At 39.6% G+C, this 19,734-nt stretch overlaps 1 protein-coding gene across 4 annotated transcripts in view; it reads right to left on the bottom strand.

The window, feature by feature from the left end:
* Positions 1 to 2,996: 2,996 nt before the first annotated feature.
* The window catches only part of LOC123774879 (uncharacterized), an 84,294-nt gene continuing 67,556 nt past the window's right edge, over positions 2,997 to 19,734 (bottom strand). For 2 of the 4 annotated variants that reach the window (XM_069316586.1, XM_069316590.1), the window contains 3 exons: positions 18,127 to 18,490; positions 17,275 to 17,492; positions 5,528 to 8,736 (listed from right to left, as the gene is read on the bottom strand). In XM_069316586.1, coding sequence (XP_069172687.1) covers positions 8,110 to 8,736; positions 17,275 to 17,492; positions 18,127 to 18,490 — 1,209 coding nt within the window. In that variant the 3' untranslated portion in view covers positions 5,528 to 8,109. Of the gene's footprint in view, positions 8,737 to 17,274; positions 17,493 to 18,126; positions 18,491 to 19,734 lie in introns of all 4 variants that reach the window. The other 2 variants (XM_069316588.1, XM_069316587.1) reach the window with 2 other exon arrangements.

Below are 19,734 nucleotides of genomic sequence, written 5' to 3'. Positions count from 1 at the left end.
CCAAGAACTACAAGCCTACCATTTTTATCGTCTATCGCTTTATCACATTCGTGAGAACAAAAATTAAATTTAAAGTAATTATCCAGAGCACTTAGATTTGCTAAACTTTAGAGCACTGTTACAGTATAGTCTAGAGTTCCTTGGTACGATTCAGCCTACCAATACAAGAGCAGAAAGAGGAGTGATGTAAAACAAATTGGATTCTCTGAGAACTTTATCAAGAGCTACGAGTCGAAGGAACAACGGAAAGAGCAAAATTTCCAATCGCCCTGAAAGTTGACAGTTTGGTGCAGGTTTCTATTACATTAACCCTTAAATGGCTTGGCTAATTAAGAGCTCTACATTTAAGGTAATTACATGACAAAAAAAAAAATAGTTCACAAAACTAATGTAAAAAATTGCACAAGGAAACTAGAATACAAGAGGTAATTGCAGATGGCAACTGGCACCTTGTAAGGGTTTTGTGGCACAAGTTAATTCGGTATTGGTGAATCAAAGATGCTAGATTTAGCCCTCAAAATATCAGGAAGAACTGCCTTGCCCGCTTGTTACTCAGCACACACCAATGGATGCAACTCTCACCTATCATTATCACCTCTACAAATGTCACATGAACAATTCCCTTTGAGTTCGTTACATGAAGATATCTCGATCAACACAAAACTGACATTGTGTAAAGATATTTCGACAATTCTGTGATAATCCCAGACAGATGCAGATGAGGAGTCACAATAACGTGGCTGAAATATGTTGACCAAACCACACACTAGAAAGTGAAGGGACAATGACGTTTCAGTCCGTCCTGGACCATTCTCAAGTCGATTGTGACATACAAGAAGAATGAATACTTAAGTGCCACATCACACACCAAAACAAAGCAGTTGCATAGTGTCTAGAGCTGCTAGTTGGCAAGTTCTGCTCTCATAATCTCACTTAGTTTTTTGGACAACCTAAAAAGGAAAAAATGTCCATCCTAGAAATGTGTCTCTGAAAGCACATGGTTGACTGTGTTAATGAGTATAATTGTGTCACTACATCCTTAATGTTGGTACTATACCATTATGAATGTTGAAAAAGTTGATTTTGTTTAAACAGTCGGGCATAAAATCTAAATTACAGAAATAAAACAAAATCAGAAAATAAAAATTAAAATGGATGGGAAAAACTAATATAAAAACCCATCCTTATTTAATTTAGGCTTTACCTAACATACTTTAACCTATTCCTTAGGTTAGATTAGGCCTAGATTGGGTTAGGTTGAGTTTGCATATTTGTTGTCATTGTTTTGTACTTATAATTTATGTTAATGAATTTAATCTATACATATATCAGCATAGTAAAGTACAAACATATGGATGGGTTGGTGTGCGCGCATGTATATACAATATGTATAATGTGTGTGTGTGTGTGTGTGTGTGTGTGTGTGTGTGTGTGTGTCGTTATGTTTTTTTTTTTTTTACACACATACTGTATACATGTATTTCTGCATATGTACTGTATGTACATGTGTTATACCTAATAGGCAAACTTGCCAAAGAAGCCAAATTTCCTTAAAAATTAACATTCTAACCAATTTATTCTAATGTACTAATATACTGTATATTTCTAGTTAAATGTACAAGGTCCATTTTGTTTAGGCCAACCTTACTCGGCAACCTGACCCGACCAACCCTTTCTTAGCAACTCGATCTAACCTAAATATGCCTATTATCCCAAAACTCTGCTTAACATAAGTAAAACATGGCCTAAAAAATTGATAATAAATGTTACCAATAGTATATCTATCCATAAAAATCTGAATATATTTTTGTTTAGATAAGAATAGGTATGTTATTACACAAAACAAACCTTGCCTACTAGGCCTAATAAAATAGTTTCGGCTATTACGTACGACACGAAACAAAACTCACTGAAGTGAAGTTAATATCACCTGCCACAGTATCGGATAAAGCTAGTACATGAAAATTAAATATTAATACTTTGGTCGAGTTCACAGTTGGAAAATTTGAGAAATCTGCAAATTACCTTAGAATGTGTTAGAATTAGTGACTATGTGATCCACTTCGTATCTTGCGATTACAATGATATACATAATGGCTAATTAGGCCTTAATTACCCATTGTTTACCTCAAGGTGTCCCAGTTTGTTAAAAAAAATAGTAATATACAATATGCTTTAAGGCACCCTAAGGAACAAGGCATTTTGAAGTGTATGAACATTGACTTACCATATAACAGAAAAAAAAATATATATATATATATTTATTCACTAAAACCACCAATTTTAGGCTCAGCATGTTCCATATGGCTAATTCCGACATACCACTAGAAGTTACTCCCAAGGCCTCATGGAAACAACCAGGTCTAAATGCGGTGGTCTGTACCACACATTAAATGAGGTGGTCCGTGACACACGTCAAATGAGATGGTCCGTGACACACATCAAATGAGGTGGTCCGTGACACACATCAAATGAGGTGGTCCGTGACACATGTCAAATGAGGTGGTCCGTGACACACGTCAAATGAGATGGTCCGTGACACACATCAAATGAGGTGGTCCGTGACACACATCAAATGAGGTGGTCCGTGACACACATCAAATGAGGTGGTCCGTTACACACATCAAATGAGGTGGTCAGTGACACACATCAAATGAAGTGGTCTGTACCACGCATTAAATGAAATGGTCTGTACCACACATTAAATGGTCTGTGCCACATATTAAATGAAGTGGTCCATACCATACATTATATGGTCTGTGCCACACATTAAATAAAGTGGTGTGTACCATACATTAAATGGTCTGTGCCACACATGAAATGAAGCATCTTACATTTAACACTACAGAAATATGTTGTAGGAGAGAGAAGGCTCGTTGCTGTGTTTTCTGGAACGTGCTTTGGTGTGTCTTGCATCTCACACGCCTGGTTTAAGGCCACTTCGGAGAGGAAACAAATACTGAAACGTACCGACAGAAGGCTAAATAATGGACAAGTTTTTCCAACATCCAAATTTTCTAAATAATGAAGTGTATTCGTGCAAACAATATTACGACAAACTCAATGTCTTAACAACACCTGTAATACCAAATTGAAGAGGAAGAGGCAGAGGAAGGTAACAAAAACTTATAAATTGTTATGACTGTTTATCAGTATCTGTACTGATATAAGATAACCCATCCTACTGTCTAGAAAGTACCTATTGTGACTGCCGTCAATAGTCGTGAATTCATACGTACTTAACTTTTGGATAGTGGTATACTGACTAGTAAGGAGTTCTTTTTAAAAATAAATGAAACTAAAAACAAACTTAAATATTCCTAGGCCTAGTATAACACACACATTTACTATATTAGGCCTAGGAAGGTTAGGTTAGTTTGTCAAAGCAACACATGAAAAATAGTTTTCCCGGTTTGTCCAACTCAATAATTCAGATTTCTGCTTTCTAATTTCGCTGTACGTCGGTATATATACTATGGTCCTCATTGTTACTATAAGTAGTACCAAAACAGGAGGATGGGCTGTATAAGAATATAAATCAGTTCACTAAAACAGCATCATTTAAATTCCATAATAGAGAATTGCACACAAAAGCTAAGCTCTGAAGAAAAGAAAATCTATACACAACATATAACATGCTCAAATAGCAGAAAATTTTTCCATTTGTACGCACCAGGCATAACTATCACAACGAACCTTTCAACATGGAGAGAAAAGTCTGGATACAAAACAACTGAAAATATTAGCTATAGCCATAAAAAAGTAGAGGCCGTCTTGCTTTCCAAATGGTTATGGACTAAAATTGGTAGAAAAACTATTTATTTGGATAACTGTGTATCCTCCCACCCATGGAAAATATTCATTTGATGTCCATAAATACACCACAATAGTGTACTGTAAAGTCTCAAATTAAAGAGACATGAGTTCTGGAATGAGTGCCACTCTTCTTTACTATCAAAGCTCCAACAGAATAACATACGTTCACAAATTCAGATATTAGCACGCGTGTTGGTGTTATCTTGAGATGATTTCGGGCTTTAGTGTCCCCGCGGCCCGGTCCTCGACCAGGCCTTCACCCCCAGGAAGCAACCCGTGACAGCTGACTAACACCCAGGTACCTATTTTACTGCTAGGTAACAGGAGTGAAAGAAACTCTCCCCATTGTTTCTCGCCGGCGCCTGGGATTGAACCCGGGACCACAGGATCAAAAGTCCAGTGTGCTGTCCGCTCGGCCGGCCAGTTCCTCGGCTCCGGTGTAGCATGACCTGCCGCTCTGATGCACAGTATGGCATTGTTGTTGTCTGCTCAAGAGACCTCCCTCTTGTAAATGTGTTTTGATTTCCATTGCTAGTTCACACGGCATCCCATTCAAAATGAGTTCAAAGTAAAAGACAAATTCTCTAATATGCGCTCACTCACTGGTGGGTGTTGGGAGGGTTGGCAGGTGTTAGGAAGGTCGGTGGGTGTCGACTGTTGGTATGCATCAGGAATGGGTATCAATAAAGGGATGACGGTGCTTTCCGGGAGTGGCTTGCTCATGTCCTCATTGACCCACACAGTATCACCCTTCTAGCAGGATGATCAACAAATCAGTCAGGCAGGCAGCCAGATAACTGATTATCCAGCTATATAACCAACCAGCTCGCTATTATGGCAGCAGTCAAATAAACAAACCACCAGCCAGCCTGATTGTAAATCTTTAACAAAGAATTAGCAGTGATATGCAACACAGTTGACTGTTTTTATATCAACGTGTGTGGCTGACAACTACATCACAGCTATTACAATGATGCTTGTCAATTTCTACAGCTTCATTTTAACTTGACCCCAGAAACAATTCCGAGCCTATCAATTCTCCGTCTCCACTGAATATATGGCAGCACAGTCGATTGCCCAGTACACTAAGCCTAGCTTCTCAGGCATGTTTGCATGTGGTTGGCATGGGAAGGAGGTAACCCCTGGACTAAAAATTAATCGACATTTCAAATAATAATTCAAAAAGTAAGACGGCCTCTGTACAGTTAAATAATCAAAGACTAAAAAAGTTTACACAAGTGTTCAATTCTACTTGTACATATTTTCAACCCAGTACACAATTCGCATGTTATCAGTAACACAGTGAAGAACTTGATCAAAACACTTGTTTGTCTACTTGATAGTGGACTAGCCATCTCCAAGCTCTTTTCTAGCTGTCTGAATACCATCTGAATAACATCCATAGTTTCTAAATACAAAATATTCCAACACAAGCAAACACACAGTTGCCAACTCCTGCACTTGTTATGTATTAATCAACCTGCAAAGCATCACACTTTCAGATCATACTAATAATCATTTATAATAACTACTCCAAAGAATACATCTAGCATCAAACAAGCTATTCCTCATGAGCAATTAACCCAGCGGACAAAACACAATCGAGTAACGTTCAACTAACGTAAAATCAAAGTATTAACGTTGATTCTATGTTGCATAAGCATCGTTTGCCCAGATTTGCCCGGGGGTGGTATAAACAAAACTCTAAATCTATATAAACAAGTTATATAATGTGGGGGATACATACTAAAGTTTTGATTCATTTGGAATTAAGAAATTATATGGGGTTTAAAATTACGCTTTCTTTACATGGTACATAGTAATAAAATTTTGTTTTGCATATATGGTTGTCCTTGCACTGATGTGCAAAACATAAGCCAGGTATGGTAATGTGCATACCAGCATATTATGTGTGATAAATATGATAATAAATCAATTTAAAATATAAAACAGGAACATTGTGTACAAGACTTTTCAAGGCAAAATACTGTAGAACCTAACAACAGTTTGAAATAAAATGTGTTTTGTTGAAATGTTAGTTATAGACACAGTAGAAAAAATCCTTATATCCTATTAACTAACTTATCAGCACAGCTTCACCATTATGTATCTATTCTGCCAACTGCAATATATCCGACATTGGCATTCTCACATTTGTTCTTTGGAAAGTATCTGACGTGTGCAATAGCGCACCATGACCAATGTTCCGACTCGATCCGAGCCTTCAATGAAAGCATCAACACCCCTTTCCGTGGAATGTCGGCTCCATTGGCAGCAGCAGTCAAAATTTCTAACGTGAAGAAATAAAAAGATTCCTTGGTCTCATGAGCTCAAATAGCAAAGTGGTAACAATCAATACAAGTCAACATAGAAACAACAAATATGAATGCACAACTACGAACACAGTGCATACATGCAAACCCATGCTGTGTATCTTAAACTATGGGACCAGTACAACATGTAATTCCCAGTAAAAATATGCTATTCAGAACATATGATAAGTTTTGAGGTTTGTTTTTTACAAATTATGCTACATATACCAGAGTGGTAACTTTCCTTGCTATAACAGTAAAACTCAATCCATAGCAAATAGCCACAGATATCTGATCCCACCCCCACTCTACCAATGTCTTTCCACAGTGTTCCCCAATGACGTCTTTCCATAGTGTTAGAACACGAGAAACCTGCATGAACGACTCTACAGTTTTCTGTATCTGATGCAGCACAGAGGAAAACAATCTACAGGTTTGGTACCTTGATGAAGAAGGTTCTGTCTGACCATGAACAGAACAAAATTATGCTAACAGCCTAGTAGCAGTCCTGCCAATTAATTAACAAGGAAGAATAAACATCATTTTCAAGAAAGATTTGGATGGGTTTAGAGAATTTTTAGATATATTTGAACCTATGGAACAGCAAAGTACTATAAGGATACTTTTTTTTTTAAAACATTAAATTACTAAAAAGACACATTATCCATAGATACTTTTCTCTCTGGTTTCACTAACTACCACATTATAATTTACAGTCTACAAGTTTGAAAAATATCCTATTATAGTTACCAGTAATATTAAACACTGGTATAAAAATTCTTTACATTAACATAATAATAATAATCGGCTTCCTTATTTAAGGCACGAACCATTACATGGCCCGTTAGGACATCTATCCTTTAGGCAAATCTTTGGGGGTTCGTATATTAAGTTTAAATTGCCACAATCTTCGACCTAACTGTCAAAGGCATGTTGCATTAGCTGCTCGTTGCTAGCAACATCACTTGAGATGCAGAATTGATGTAAAACAAGCACAAATGTTCAAGAATAGCTAATTACTGTGTTGTGGAACTCTTCTTCTTAGTGCACGAAGACTCCAAAAAGTGTCCTGAAGCTGGTTCTTCTTTGTATCAAGTATTTTTATATAAAAATGTTAAGAATACACATAAAATGATTATAGAATCAGGTCAAATACTGTGTCATTCCACAAGCTTTTCACAGCATCACCACAACTAAATTGCACAATATCAGTGACCATCACCTTATACACTATGACCTGATAATGAAAATCATTATGAAAATCATGGCACTCCTTCACATCTTCGGTTGATTTACGCCGTCACATTTGTAAAACTATACTTTGGCCTGACTCTACCCTCATTCACAACTCCCATCAACTCACTGTGATGGTGAAAAGACAGGGCCAAGTTTCTATCTAGGTCTCTTAGTGTAAAACTAGTTTTGCTGTATCAGGTAAAACAAAATCCATTCACAAAACGTCTAGCCTTGTACCATTACTTGTACCATAACAAACTCTATGGCGTGAGGATAATGCCTCTGAGCTTCATCTAGTCACATTTTGAGCCCAACCTTAATAAACAATACATAAACTTTGCATTAATCTATTCTAAAGTACTTTCCAACAGTCAAACGCTTTAATAAACACTCAACAAACTAGTAGCAACACATCTAATCAAAAACACGCTTTTGCTCACATCCTACTCAACTCATTATTTCTGTATAACTTTTGGTTAACAAAATGCCTTTTGCTTTGCCATGCAGAATTCCAACACAGATATCCAATAGCCCTCAGATTTACACACCTTAATGCACGGTGTTGAGGAAGCTACTTCTCATCCAACACAATTGCAGGTTTTAAATAGTTGAGCTGTACTTGCTCTATAACCACAATTTGACCTTAAAGCTCACTTAAAATACTTTTTTAATCAAGAGAAAACTATGAAGATATTTGTGCCAGGTTGCTTTGAGTCTAAAGGCAAAAAACACTCCGGTGCAAAATTTACGAGGCATCCGCATACAAATTGTTGGAATCATCCTCAACTATGGACTGGAAGGTTTCCAAGGATTGCTGTGTGGTTTCCTGTTGATCCTCAGTCATCTGCTCATCTACACCTTCATCTGCACTCATCTCCTGTAGTCCAAGAATCTGCTGCTCTGTGGATCTTGTCTGGTTATTATCGTCAATAACTTCGGGGTCTTCATTGTCGTCTTTCTCTCCGTTCACTTCAGATTCGATTCGTCCATTTTCTGCTAGGCACTCCATGTTGCTGTCATCACTTCCTTGTCCACCACCATTATCAGCAGGGTTGGAATCTTCGCCCACAAGATCGACTGAGGATGCATTGGCAGAGTTTGAATCTTCACTGTGATTAGTATTTGTGTTCACATTGAAGGAGCTATCCGAGTTGTTGGTGTCCGTGCCAAGGAGGAGAGCCACGCGACTCTTGTTTTTACCATTGTCTGTAAGATGTGCAAAGAAAGTGTTTGTGTCCACACCAAGTCTGACTGCTGCTGCTGTTAGAGAGAGCTCTTTGTTGAGAACATGCTGGATCAGCTCCTGGGCTCGGGACTCTTCCCATATTGAACGTTCCTTTTGTGACGAGCCTCCACGTCCTTGCTTATTGACCTGCAACAACCATGTACAAAAATAAAATCCCAATAAAACAATACAACATGCAATACAGCATAAAAACAATGTTCAAACCTTTCACAGAGATGTATAAAAGAATTTGAATACAGTATTTTGCAAAATATTTTAGCATTAGCCAGTATAAAATATATAGTTTCATAAACATAAACACTCTTCCTAATAGAAACACTGATGAATTTGATATAATTTATAGACTGATCATGACAGAATTGAACACTTTATAAAGTGTAAATAATTTACTTGCTTAACTTTGATCACATTGAACAGGCTGTCCATATATAAACAATGACACATCAATTTACCAAACTTGCTTGACATCTGAACACTATCTAAGCTCAGCAATTTGAATTATATGGGGATTCATCCCCATTTGTAATTAGCTAAACATTAAACTTGCCAGAATTTCTTACCAGGAATGATTTTTTTTTTTGGTGTACCACAACTGTATACTACTGCCATTTACCCATACATTTTCATGGTTTACCTACTTAATCCCACTGTTTACCTACTTAATCCCACTGTTTACCTACTTAATCCCACTGTTTACCAGAAAATAATGAACATGAATTCATTCAAGTTACCTAGATTCAGGCGAATGGAAATAGGATTACAAAGCTCTCATAGTACACTGTGCAAGCCAAGTATATTTAAAGAAAATTATGCTTTTAGCAATAAATATAATTTGAGATAACAGGTTTTTGTAATAAATGCTTTATTGTAATAGGATAAAGGTTCTCAATTTACAAACATCAGACTTACAATGGATCCAATCATGTGAACAGTGTCATAGTCCACGTTTTAGTCGCTTATACTTCTCTACAAACCAATTTTGAAGTATCCATAGTATGAACAGCACCACTAATGCATTAAAATACATGTTGGTGGTTCACCAGTGTCCATGCATCATCACCTTTAACCTTTGTGTTGCTATGCTAAGGGCTATTTGGCCTTTGTCACCCACAGGTGCATAACAAAAAAAATAAAATAAAAGGCATAAAAAAGTGGCATATTTTGGCTGCAATAGGTCAGGGAAGTCTGGCAAAAAAGAGACGCTGACTCAGCAAGCGTCGGGGAAGTTCTGCTTCGCCCCAGCTGTCGGAGTTGCCACAAAGACATAATTACGTTATTATTTCAATGTCTGATTGATTTTTTTGTAGTTTTTTTGCTGTAATATTATTCAATAGTGTATAGTGTGATATATTTATATAATAAAATGTGTGAATCATCGCTGTACTTAAAATTATGGTGTGCATATTATTGATTCAATTATTACGTTCATAAAACAGTGAACAAATACTTTGTCGGTTATTACATTATATACATAGGTTGTATATAAGTATCTGCATGTTTTGTTCACCATAACGAACCACTAAGTTCATAATGCGAGTCAAAAAGCAACGATGAGTGGCCACATCTGCCAGCCAGCCAGCCACTCCCCACCACTCATTCCCTCAAAAACTCCTCACTAGTCAAATTCCTCGTCCCACTATACTGTTTTTTGCTTTTATTCGCTACATACATTCGTTATATATATACCTATCGTCTTATACTTACAAGTATACTTATATACAATTCCGAGTGCTGTCCATTCAGCTGTCAGGCCCCTCTACTAATGTCATAATTGCTGGCAAATTTTGAACAGTTTTGTTTCAAAAGGTAATGCTGTAAAATCTCTCTAGGCTTTCTAGAAGGTTTACATGGCTGAACAGTCCACCAAATCTGTAGTCACCCTAACACCCAGTGACACCTCAGTGATGATTACAGTATATGTACTTATGCACCATGAACAAGTAGAAAATATGTCTAACAAAAGTAAAGTAGTGAGGTTTAACCAAGGGAGTCACTCAATAAGATCTCTTACCATTCATAACATACCATCACCTTGCAAAGGTGTGTAAGTTGGCAATTCCACCTTGCAGTCCACTTGCTGCATCCAAATGTAAGTACTGAACTCCCATCTTCTTGTTTTTTTCTAATAGGGATTTTCACTACAACAGCCACTTCCTTCCCCCCGACTGACTCTGCGCCAAACTTTGAATGCACAAATTTCTCTTTATCAGTCATAATTCCCAAGTATTCAAGCTGCTCTGCCACTTTCAATACTTCACCGGTACTATTTATAGGACAAAGAATTTCCATCTCTCTCCACCATAATGTAATACCTTTACTGTTGCCTACATTCACGTGCCCTTTCAGACACATCAATAAAATTGTTTAGGTTGTATACTCCAACACTTTTTTGCTCTGCTAAAAGAACTATCATCTACATACAGCAAATTAACACTTTGCCTGGCTGATAACTCATAATGCATTCGTATATGAATATACTCAGTCAAGGTGAGGACGCACACTGCGTCCCAAATTAAAATATTCGTTAAATTCCCCCCCACCCCTCCCGATTATGGGACGTTTTAAAAAGTGCGCCAATGTCCTCCCATTTTATGTGATGGTCCATGTGGCATTATGGCACCACCACCACCCATGCAATAGGCTTATTGTTATTGTGTTCACGCTCGTGACTGCTGCGGCCTCCCCTCGCACAAAAACGTGTGCCCATTCTGGTTACTTTTCCTCAGCTATATTTGTTAATGCCTTTATAAATACTACAGTTACTCCAAGATGGATAGCGATAAAGAACAGAGCCAGTCCATGACGAAAGCAGGGAAAGAAACACGTCTCAGGGAAAAGCTAAGTAGCGTTCGCCAAAAGAGCAGAAATTGAAACTCACACCAACAAAATTCCAAGCTTTAGTTGACGAATTTCTGATCTTGAGCTTGATAGTGCCGAAAGTGACAGTGATGTAGAAAGCGAGGTGATTGAAACTGAAACAGCAGGTGAGGATGAAATTGAAAGTGGGGGGAGTGGTAGTGGTGGTGGTGATTATACCGCCACCCGTGCAGGCCCTGCCTTTAGATAGCAGGGCCTGCACTCATACCGCACGTACTCCATGCACCAGTTCTGGTGAAACCTGGTATACTGACAACACTGCACCATCTGTAGACAGTTTTACTGGAACACCAGACTTGACTGTACCAGTAACCAAGCACTCCTCTGGGATTTTTACACTTATTTATTATGTGAGATTAGCTGAAATATATGCTACTGTGTATAGGAACCAACTTGTATGCATCACAAAGCATGTCCAATGCTCCTAACAACACAAACAATGAGGGGGGATGAAGTGAGTGTAAAAGAGCTTGCCAGATATTTGGGACTGACAATGTTGATGGGCATTGTGAAGATGCCAGAAATGACTATGTACTGGCAAACAGCTAAATTGTGGCAGAACCTTCGTTCAATACATTTATGATGGCGAAATGATATGTAACGATTGCAAAGTATTTTCATACTCGTAACAATAATGCCATTCCCAAAGACAATCAAGACAAACTAATAAAAGTTAGAACAATAATGGAATATCTAACACATAAATGTAAAACATTATACATTCCTCAGAAAAGTGTGTGTGTGGATGACGGCACAATGTCATGGAGGGGCTGTCTAGCTTTCAAGGTTTATAATCCAAATAAACCTGATAAGTATGGAGTAAAGCTGTAAATGCTAACTGAATCACGTACTGGTTACATCTATGATTTTGAAATGTATGCAGGAATTGGGAGGACAACAATTCAAACAGTTATGGGCTTGATTGAACCACTCAAGAACAAAAGTTACCATATATATATGGATAACTACTATAACACGGTTCAACTTAGTGAGAAGCTGCTTGAACAAGGTGTATACACCTGTGGTACTCTCAGACTGCAGCACGGTGCACCAAAAGATCTTCAGCTACAAGCAAAGAGTAAACTGCCAGTAGATAAAACTGCATTCAGATGAAAAGACAATACTTTTATAATCCTGTGGAAAGATAAGTTGCTTCACTCATCAAAACTTGCCACAATGCATTTACACAAGAAGTGGAACAAAGGAAACGTGTATGCAAACTTGACGGAACATCTTCATTTCAACAGGTCATTGTGAACAAACCAAAGGCAATCTGTGATTACAATAACAACATGAAAGGTGTTGATCACTTCGACCAAATGGTCAAATATTTATCATTTCACACGGAAATGTCACAAGTGGACGAAGAAAATCACATTCTATTTTCTGCAAATGACTATCCATAATGCTTTTGTGTTATACAAGTGCTACACAACTGATACAAAGAAACTCTCTTTGCTCCCGTTCCACTAAGTAATAATTTGATCACTGTTGAGCTTTGAGTGTAAGACTTGGCCTCTCCAAAATGACAAAATCATAAATGCTGGTGATGTACATGACGACGAGAGCAGACCGTCTGGACCATCAGGTCTGAGGCGGCCACTCTTCCCTTCTTTACCACGAAATGAATAATCATTATCAGACTCAGAAGATGAGGTCAGATTACTCCTAGTGCTGCTGCTGCTAGGAAAAACCCTAGCATCGTGGATAAACCCGATCATCTGAACAGAAACTTAACCATTCCATAGTTTGCATCAAGAAAGGTCTGAAGTGTGGTGTTTGCTACGAGTTTAGTAAAAAGGAAGGACAGCAGGTATCAGTGCAAGTCGTGTGTGGTGTGGTAACGAATCCTGCACCATGCTCCGGCTTGTACCATCGCACGAAAACATACTGGGTGGATAAGCAGTAATGTTTACCCCACCATCCACTCCTATAAAACATGGGTTGAGAAACTTCAGGAAATATTTTCCAGGAGCAGGTGGAGTGGTTTAACCTAATGCTCAACTCATGCTCGACAATCATCATTGGGTGGTAAGTACAGACATCTTAATTTTTTTATACATATGATATTGTGGTACAAACACATGTGGGAAGGAAGCAAGACAAAATGAAATAGTGTAACAAATAATGTCAGGAACAAATAACGAGTATAAATAATGATGAAAAGCAGTTATTTTCACATGATGATGGACTTTATTCTTAAGGTATTGGTAATGTTGTTCTTCCCTTTGCCCTTATATGAATATACCTTTAGAGCATTTTATTGCAAACAAATTGATACCAAAATGAACGACATATCATGAAACTTGAGGTGATAAAACTGAAAAGAGTATACACATTTTAGTGTGGGAATTGTGGGTGTGTGGATGGATGCTTGCTCACTGGTAATGCTCGGCGGATTTTTGGGTTTGCTGTAGGTGGCGTGCCAGGCATTTTGCCCTTATATGCACATATCCCTTTAGAGAGTTCTATTGCGAACAATTTGATACCAAAATCAGCGATGAAGCACAAAAATTGAGGTGAGAAAACTGAAAAGAGCATACACATTTTAGTGCTGTTGCATGCTCACGTTCATAGGTAACGCTCGGCTGATTTGCGGGTTTGCTGCGGGTGGCACGCCGGGTTTGCTTTTACCTTGGATGCATATATCCCTTTAGAGAATTCTATTGTGAACAATTTTATACCAAAATTAACAACATAACATGAAAATTGACGTGATAAAGCTGAAGAGTGTACACACTTTAGTGCGGATGTGCGCTCACGGGAAACACCAGGCTGACTTTGGGCCAGGCAGTGTTAATTGCATATACAGAACAACCTCGATTCAACAAACTGTATGGGACTGAATCCAATTCATTGCAACCAGAGTTGCAACAAATCCAGCAAATTTCCCCACATGCAAGCCTTGAAATCTCATTTTCAAAGAATAAAGGGCATATATTTTATTGAACAAAAAAGTCTGCAACTACTGTACTGTACAAATTTAACACACAAAAAAAGCAGAGGATTTGGTGTTACATATGCTCAGTGGCTTTCCCAAGGCCCCAACTATTTCTTGTGATGTTGCATGCATAGTGGGGAAGTCAGGAAGCAAGATGCACACTCATCCTGGAAGTCAGGACATTCACCAAGGATTTGCATGACCGTAAGAGGGACAATGCCGTTTGGACAACAAGAAGCAGGCCGGCGCTCCATTAAATGTCTGCGAGTTAACACAGACATAGTTATAAACTTTCAGTAAATACTGAAATGTGCATGTTGAGAGATGGCAAAGCATTTCATAATTAATATCTTCTGAGCCACCTTCATAGAACCGCAGAGGACCAGGCACACTGGAGTTCTAAGAGAGAAAGGATCGTTATAGGGAAGCTGAAGATGAGTGCGAAAATCTAAGAGACTAGTTACAAGAAGGGGACTTACGAGTAAGGAAAGGAGGAGGAAGAACCGGAGCTAACAGTCGAAAAGTGTAAACCTAGTTCGATTGCGACCGACACCGGATCCGCCACATTAGAACCATGGAGGTGAAGGACTGGCGAGACATCTGGAACAAACTTACTCCCTATCTTGCAGATTTTCTTATAGATCAGGGGCAGAGGAGTGTTAAGACGTAATGGTGGAAACGAAAGATTCTAACCCTCAAGGATAGCCATATGGATGGCCCTACGTGCCACTGCACTTGCCTTCCGAAACAAAATAAAAGAATCGGGCGTCCATTGGCGACGGTGTCTTCCAGACTGCACACTTATAGTGGACAGCCCGATCACAGTCTGAATTCCACCAGGGAACACACTTTTGCACACCCCGGGAGGTAGAGTGAGGAACAGAGCCGAGGGTACCATAAAAAACTGTGAGGAGGAGAGGCTCAGAAAGGTTGGAAAGAGTAGCGTGCAAGATGAAGAGGTTCCAGTCAGCCTTGGCAAACTGCCACCTAGGGAAGGAGAGGGGAGGGTGAAAAGAGAAGGTGACAAGGATGGGGAAATTGGTCATCGTTATGTAGGTCATCAAGAACCTGCCAGTTGATGTCGAAATAAAGAGAAGATGAGCAGAGTAAGATCAAGACAGGAAAGGGTGAGAGTGTGGAAGTCAACATGAGTGGACTCACCAGAATTCAGAAGAGATGGAAGAAGAGAGGACAAATGGTTCAAGAAGGCAGCCCCGAGTGTTTGTCAGAACATCTCCCCAGAGGTATGTCGAGAGTTAAAAGTATTTAAGATCAGGAAGAGAAAGCAGGACATTTGGGGGGAGATGAACGCAACAGACCGTATACCATTTACTCAAAGATACGGGACGCAGAACACTGAATAGGCAACTGAAAAAGTAGGGAGACGAAGGGAATATCATGACAGATCATCAGAGCAGTAGAATTATGTGCCCCAGCAAAACCTGGAGGGTGAGAGAGAAAAGAATAACCATGGAAGCGACCAGGATGAGTGCCAAGCATCAGCTCCTGGAGACAAACACAAAGCGGTGGAAACTGTGTGATCAGAAGTTGGAGTTCATGGAAGTTAGCATATAAACCATGAATATTCCATTAAAGAACAGACATAGACAAAAAAAAAAAAAAAGAGAACAAAAACAGAGATAACAAGGGAGAAACAAAGGCAAAGAAGAACACGCTAGACTAAGGAAGATCAGGACCAGGATCAGTGAAATCGGGGTGACGGAGCATAGGCAATACTAGCAAGGATAATGGAGGCAAGGGAGCAGGAGGACGGACCAGAGGCAGACTGAGAGTCCGGAGTGGGAGGAGGCATCAGAGAGGGGCAATCAAGGGAATCCTGGCCAGGAAGGACAGAAACAAAAGAATGCACTGGATCAAGGGCAGCATCCAGGACAATCAAGGACCAAGGGGAACCTCCATAGCAGGAACAGGTGACTCTGCCACTGAAATGAGAGGGAAAGCATGGATAGTGTCGGAGTCAGAAGATGCGAAATATATTGAAGCCTTCTTATCCATCGGGGCTCCTTACGTTTCTGATGTACGGAGACGCGCGTACCATCAACAATGTACTGTGCGACAGCCTCGAGTCTCAACAGGAGAAGAACAGGAATGGTCAACATAAACCCTAGGAGGAGGATGGACAATGGCCCGGACAGGTGGTGAGGAGGGCCAAAAGACAGAGAGGAAGGGCTGAGAAGGGAAAGAGGTCGCTGATCTGACTTTCCTGTCGACCGCCGCTCAACACATCAGCCTCAGAACTGGGGTTAGATCGCCAGCGTGGGGATCTGGGGCTCCCCCTTCCCCCCTTCTGGAGGGCGAGAAAGATCTGGAGGGAGCTGCATAAACAGCGGTGCGGCAGCGGTTGTGACATCGTGCTTGTTTGTTCATTTTCAAATTGGGGAGTTCTGCTTGATAGTTCGGTTTTCGGTATCAATTTTTAACCAGGTGGAGTTTGTTTTAGGATGCCTACCTTTCTGGGTGTCTAACCTGGTCGATGGCAGACATGGAATGCTTCCAACCACATGGGGGTTTCTATAGGCCATTGCTCCTCGTGGCTCTCTGAGGGGGGCCAGGTTCTGGCTTTTGGTCCCCGGTAGGCAAGAACTCCAATCAAATTGACCGATGCCACAGTCTAATACTTGTATATCAGCCCAGTAAACTCCGAGGAGCCAGAGGAGCTCTCCACAGAAAAGGTGTTAGGGCCCATAAAATGGACAGTGTAAATCAATCAATCTTTGCACTTAAACCTTTGTTAAAAAGTATAATGTGGTACAAAATTTTTAACCAAACTTTTATTTAACTTTTGTTTATATAAAAATTTAACCAAAGTTTCCTGATCAACTTACCCATGCATGCTTGAGGTAGCCGAACACCTCACGATATCTTCCGTAAAGCGTCCCATACGAGACGCCCAGTAGTTCAGCAGCACTCTTCATGTCTATTTCTTTGTTCTTAATACCCTCGAGAATGCGTCGGACGGCAGATTCTTCCCAAAACTGTTGTCGGGTCCGGAATCCCAAATAGTCATTTAACTTGAAGATGGTGTAAGACTTCAAGAAGTCAGCTGTAGAAATTAAAAAATAGGCGATTAACTTGATATATTTTGATCACTATCAAGCAGGAGAGTTCTCCATAGGCAGCCATAACTGCCTAGTTAATAATACAACCCGTCCTCTTAAAAATAACGTCACTTTTGGCTCGTATGCGCACTATGGCCAAATTTGGACGTAATTTGAAATGAAATCGACTCACAAAAGTGACGTTCTGTTCCGTTTTCTATTTGAGTTGTCCGGCTTACATGCAGAGGTTATGAGAAGACACTTTAAATTCTCGTTTTTCATAACGTTTTGAAACTTTATGAGAATTTCCTGCCCACCTAACCTATCAGAGAACCCTTAACTTACTGTTGTTGAAAAAAAAATTCCAAATTTATTTTCACTTTTTTTTCATTTTCAAATTACGTCCAAATTCGGCCATACTGGTAAACCGTCAAAAGCGACGTTCTTTTTAAGAGGACAGGTTGAATAATAAGTCAACTTGTTATTGTGACTTATTCTCTGCACTCACAGGGATCAAGATATGCCACAAACATCTCCAGAGAAATAAAAAAATATACTACAAGAGAGATAAGCACCTTAATTGGCGTACCCAAAAATTAAATGAAAATTTGAAATACAAGTTCAATAGAAAAAACTTACGCAGCTCTTGTCGTGCATTGACGGTCAGTTCGTGTGGAATCGGCGTAAGGACATTCTGCATTGTGGAATTGACAGATATTTTCTCTGGAGTGTTTACAAAAATAGAGCCATGTGGGAGCTGGGGAGACTCTTGCTCTTCTGGTTCATGCCTTGCCATTTTTGTTGGTGGCTCATGACTTCCCCCACTGTTGATTCCACCGCCGACACTACCGCTGCCTCCACCACTGCCACCATTACCACCGCCACCATCGCCAGCACCACCTCTGCCACCGCCACTACTTCCTCCTCCATTCCCAACTTCAGCTTCGTGTTCCTGACTCATGCGTTTCAGAAGGTTCACTCTACGCTCGTCGAGGGCAATACCCTGAGGAGAAAAATATTTTAAAAGCCTAAGATTTTTAGACCAATTCCTACTGGTGTATTACTTAAACATACAAGACAGGTACTTCAAGATTTACTAAACAGATGATACAACACTTTACATGCCGAGAACAAAAATTAACATTTTAATATCACTACAGTGGCTCCTGTCATGATTATCATCTCTTAACAAATAAACAATGCAATTCCAAGGAAGGAATTTAAGGAATTCCTAGGAATTCCATTCAACAAAGCCATTCCTTGGAATGATAAGATTATTCATGTGTGTGTGATTTTTCACTTGACAACATTAAGAAAATATCAATATTTAACAATACAATGTTTAGAAACAACCCAAACAAAATGATGCACCTCTGAACATATTAATTCTCATTGTTTGGGACAATAAGCCTGTACTTAGGATTATTGAGGTCCCCTTAGGCTTACTACTGACCTTCCTCAGAATGCAACCCACAACAGCTGTCAAACTCCCGGGTACTGTACCTATTTTACTGCTGGAGTGAAGAGGCATCAGGAAAGGAAATGCACCGAACCGTTTTCAGGGTATGCTATCCTACACCGAACTGTTTTCAGGGTATGCTATCCTACACCGAACTGTTTTCAGGGTATGCTATCCTACACCGAACTGTTTTCAGGGTATGCTATCCTACACCGAACTGTTTTCAGGGTATGCTATCCTACACCTAACTGTTTTCAGGGTATGCTATCCAATACTTACATATTTTTTATTTGTTCTAGGAGGGCTTCCATCTGTGGTTCCCTGTTTAAACCAAGAACACACTCTCTGTACCCAGCATGTTGTTACCTCCAAGAGAAAACAATGGGGGGGGGGGGCATTGAGAACCGGGAGCATCGTCTTGGTTTGAACAGGGAACCACTGAGGGGGAGCTTTCCAAAGAAATACAATGATACAATGTAAGTCTCCGTGGTGCAGTGGTAAGACACTCGCCTGGCATTCCGCGAGGGCTTTGTCACGGGTTCGTATCCTGGCCGGGGAGGATTTACTGGGCGCAAATGTTTAACTGTAGCCTCTGTTTAACTCAACAGTAAAATGGGTACTTGGTTGTAAAAACGATTCTTCGCGGTGGGGGGTCGTATTCCAGGGACCTGCCCGAAACGCTACGCGTACTAGTGGCTGTACAAGAATCTAACAACTCTTGTATATATCTCAAAAAAAAAAAAAAAAAAAAAAAAAAAAAAAGGTACTGTATCGAATAGCATACTCTA

This window comes from Procambarus clarkii, chromosome 84, assembly GCF_040958095.1.
Source record: "Procambarus clarkii isolate CNS0578487 chromosome 84, FALCON_Pclarkii_2.0, whole genome shotgun sequence".
Lineage (NCBI taxonomy): Eukaryota > Metazoa > Arthropoda > Malacostraca > Decapoda > Cambaridae > Procambarus > Procambarus clarkii.
Note: the sequence above shows the minus strand (reverse complement) of the source record. Positions and strands in the feature narration are given on the sequence as shown.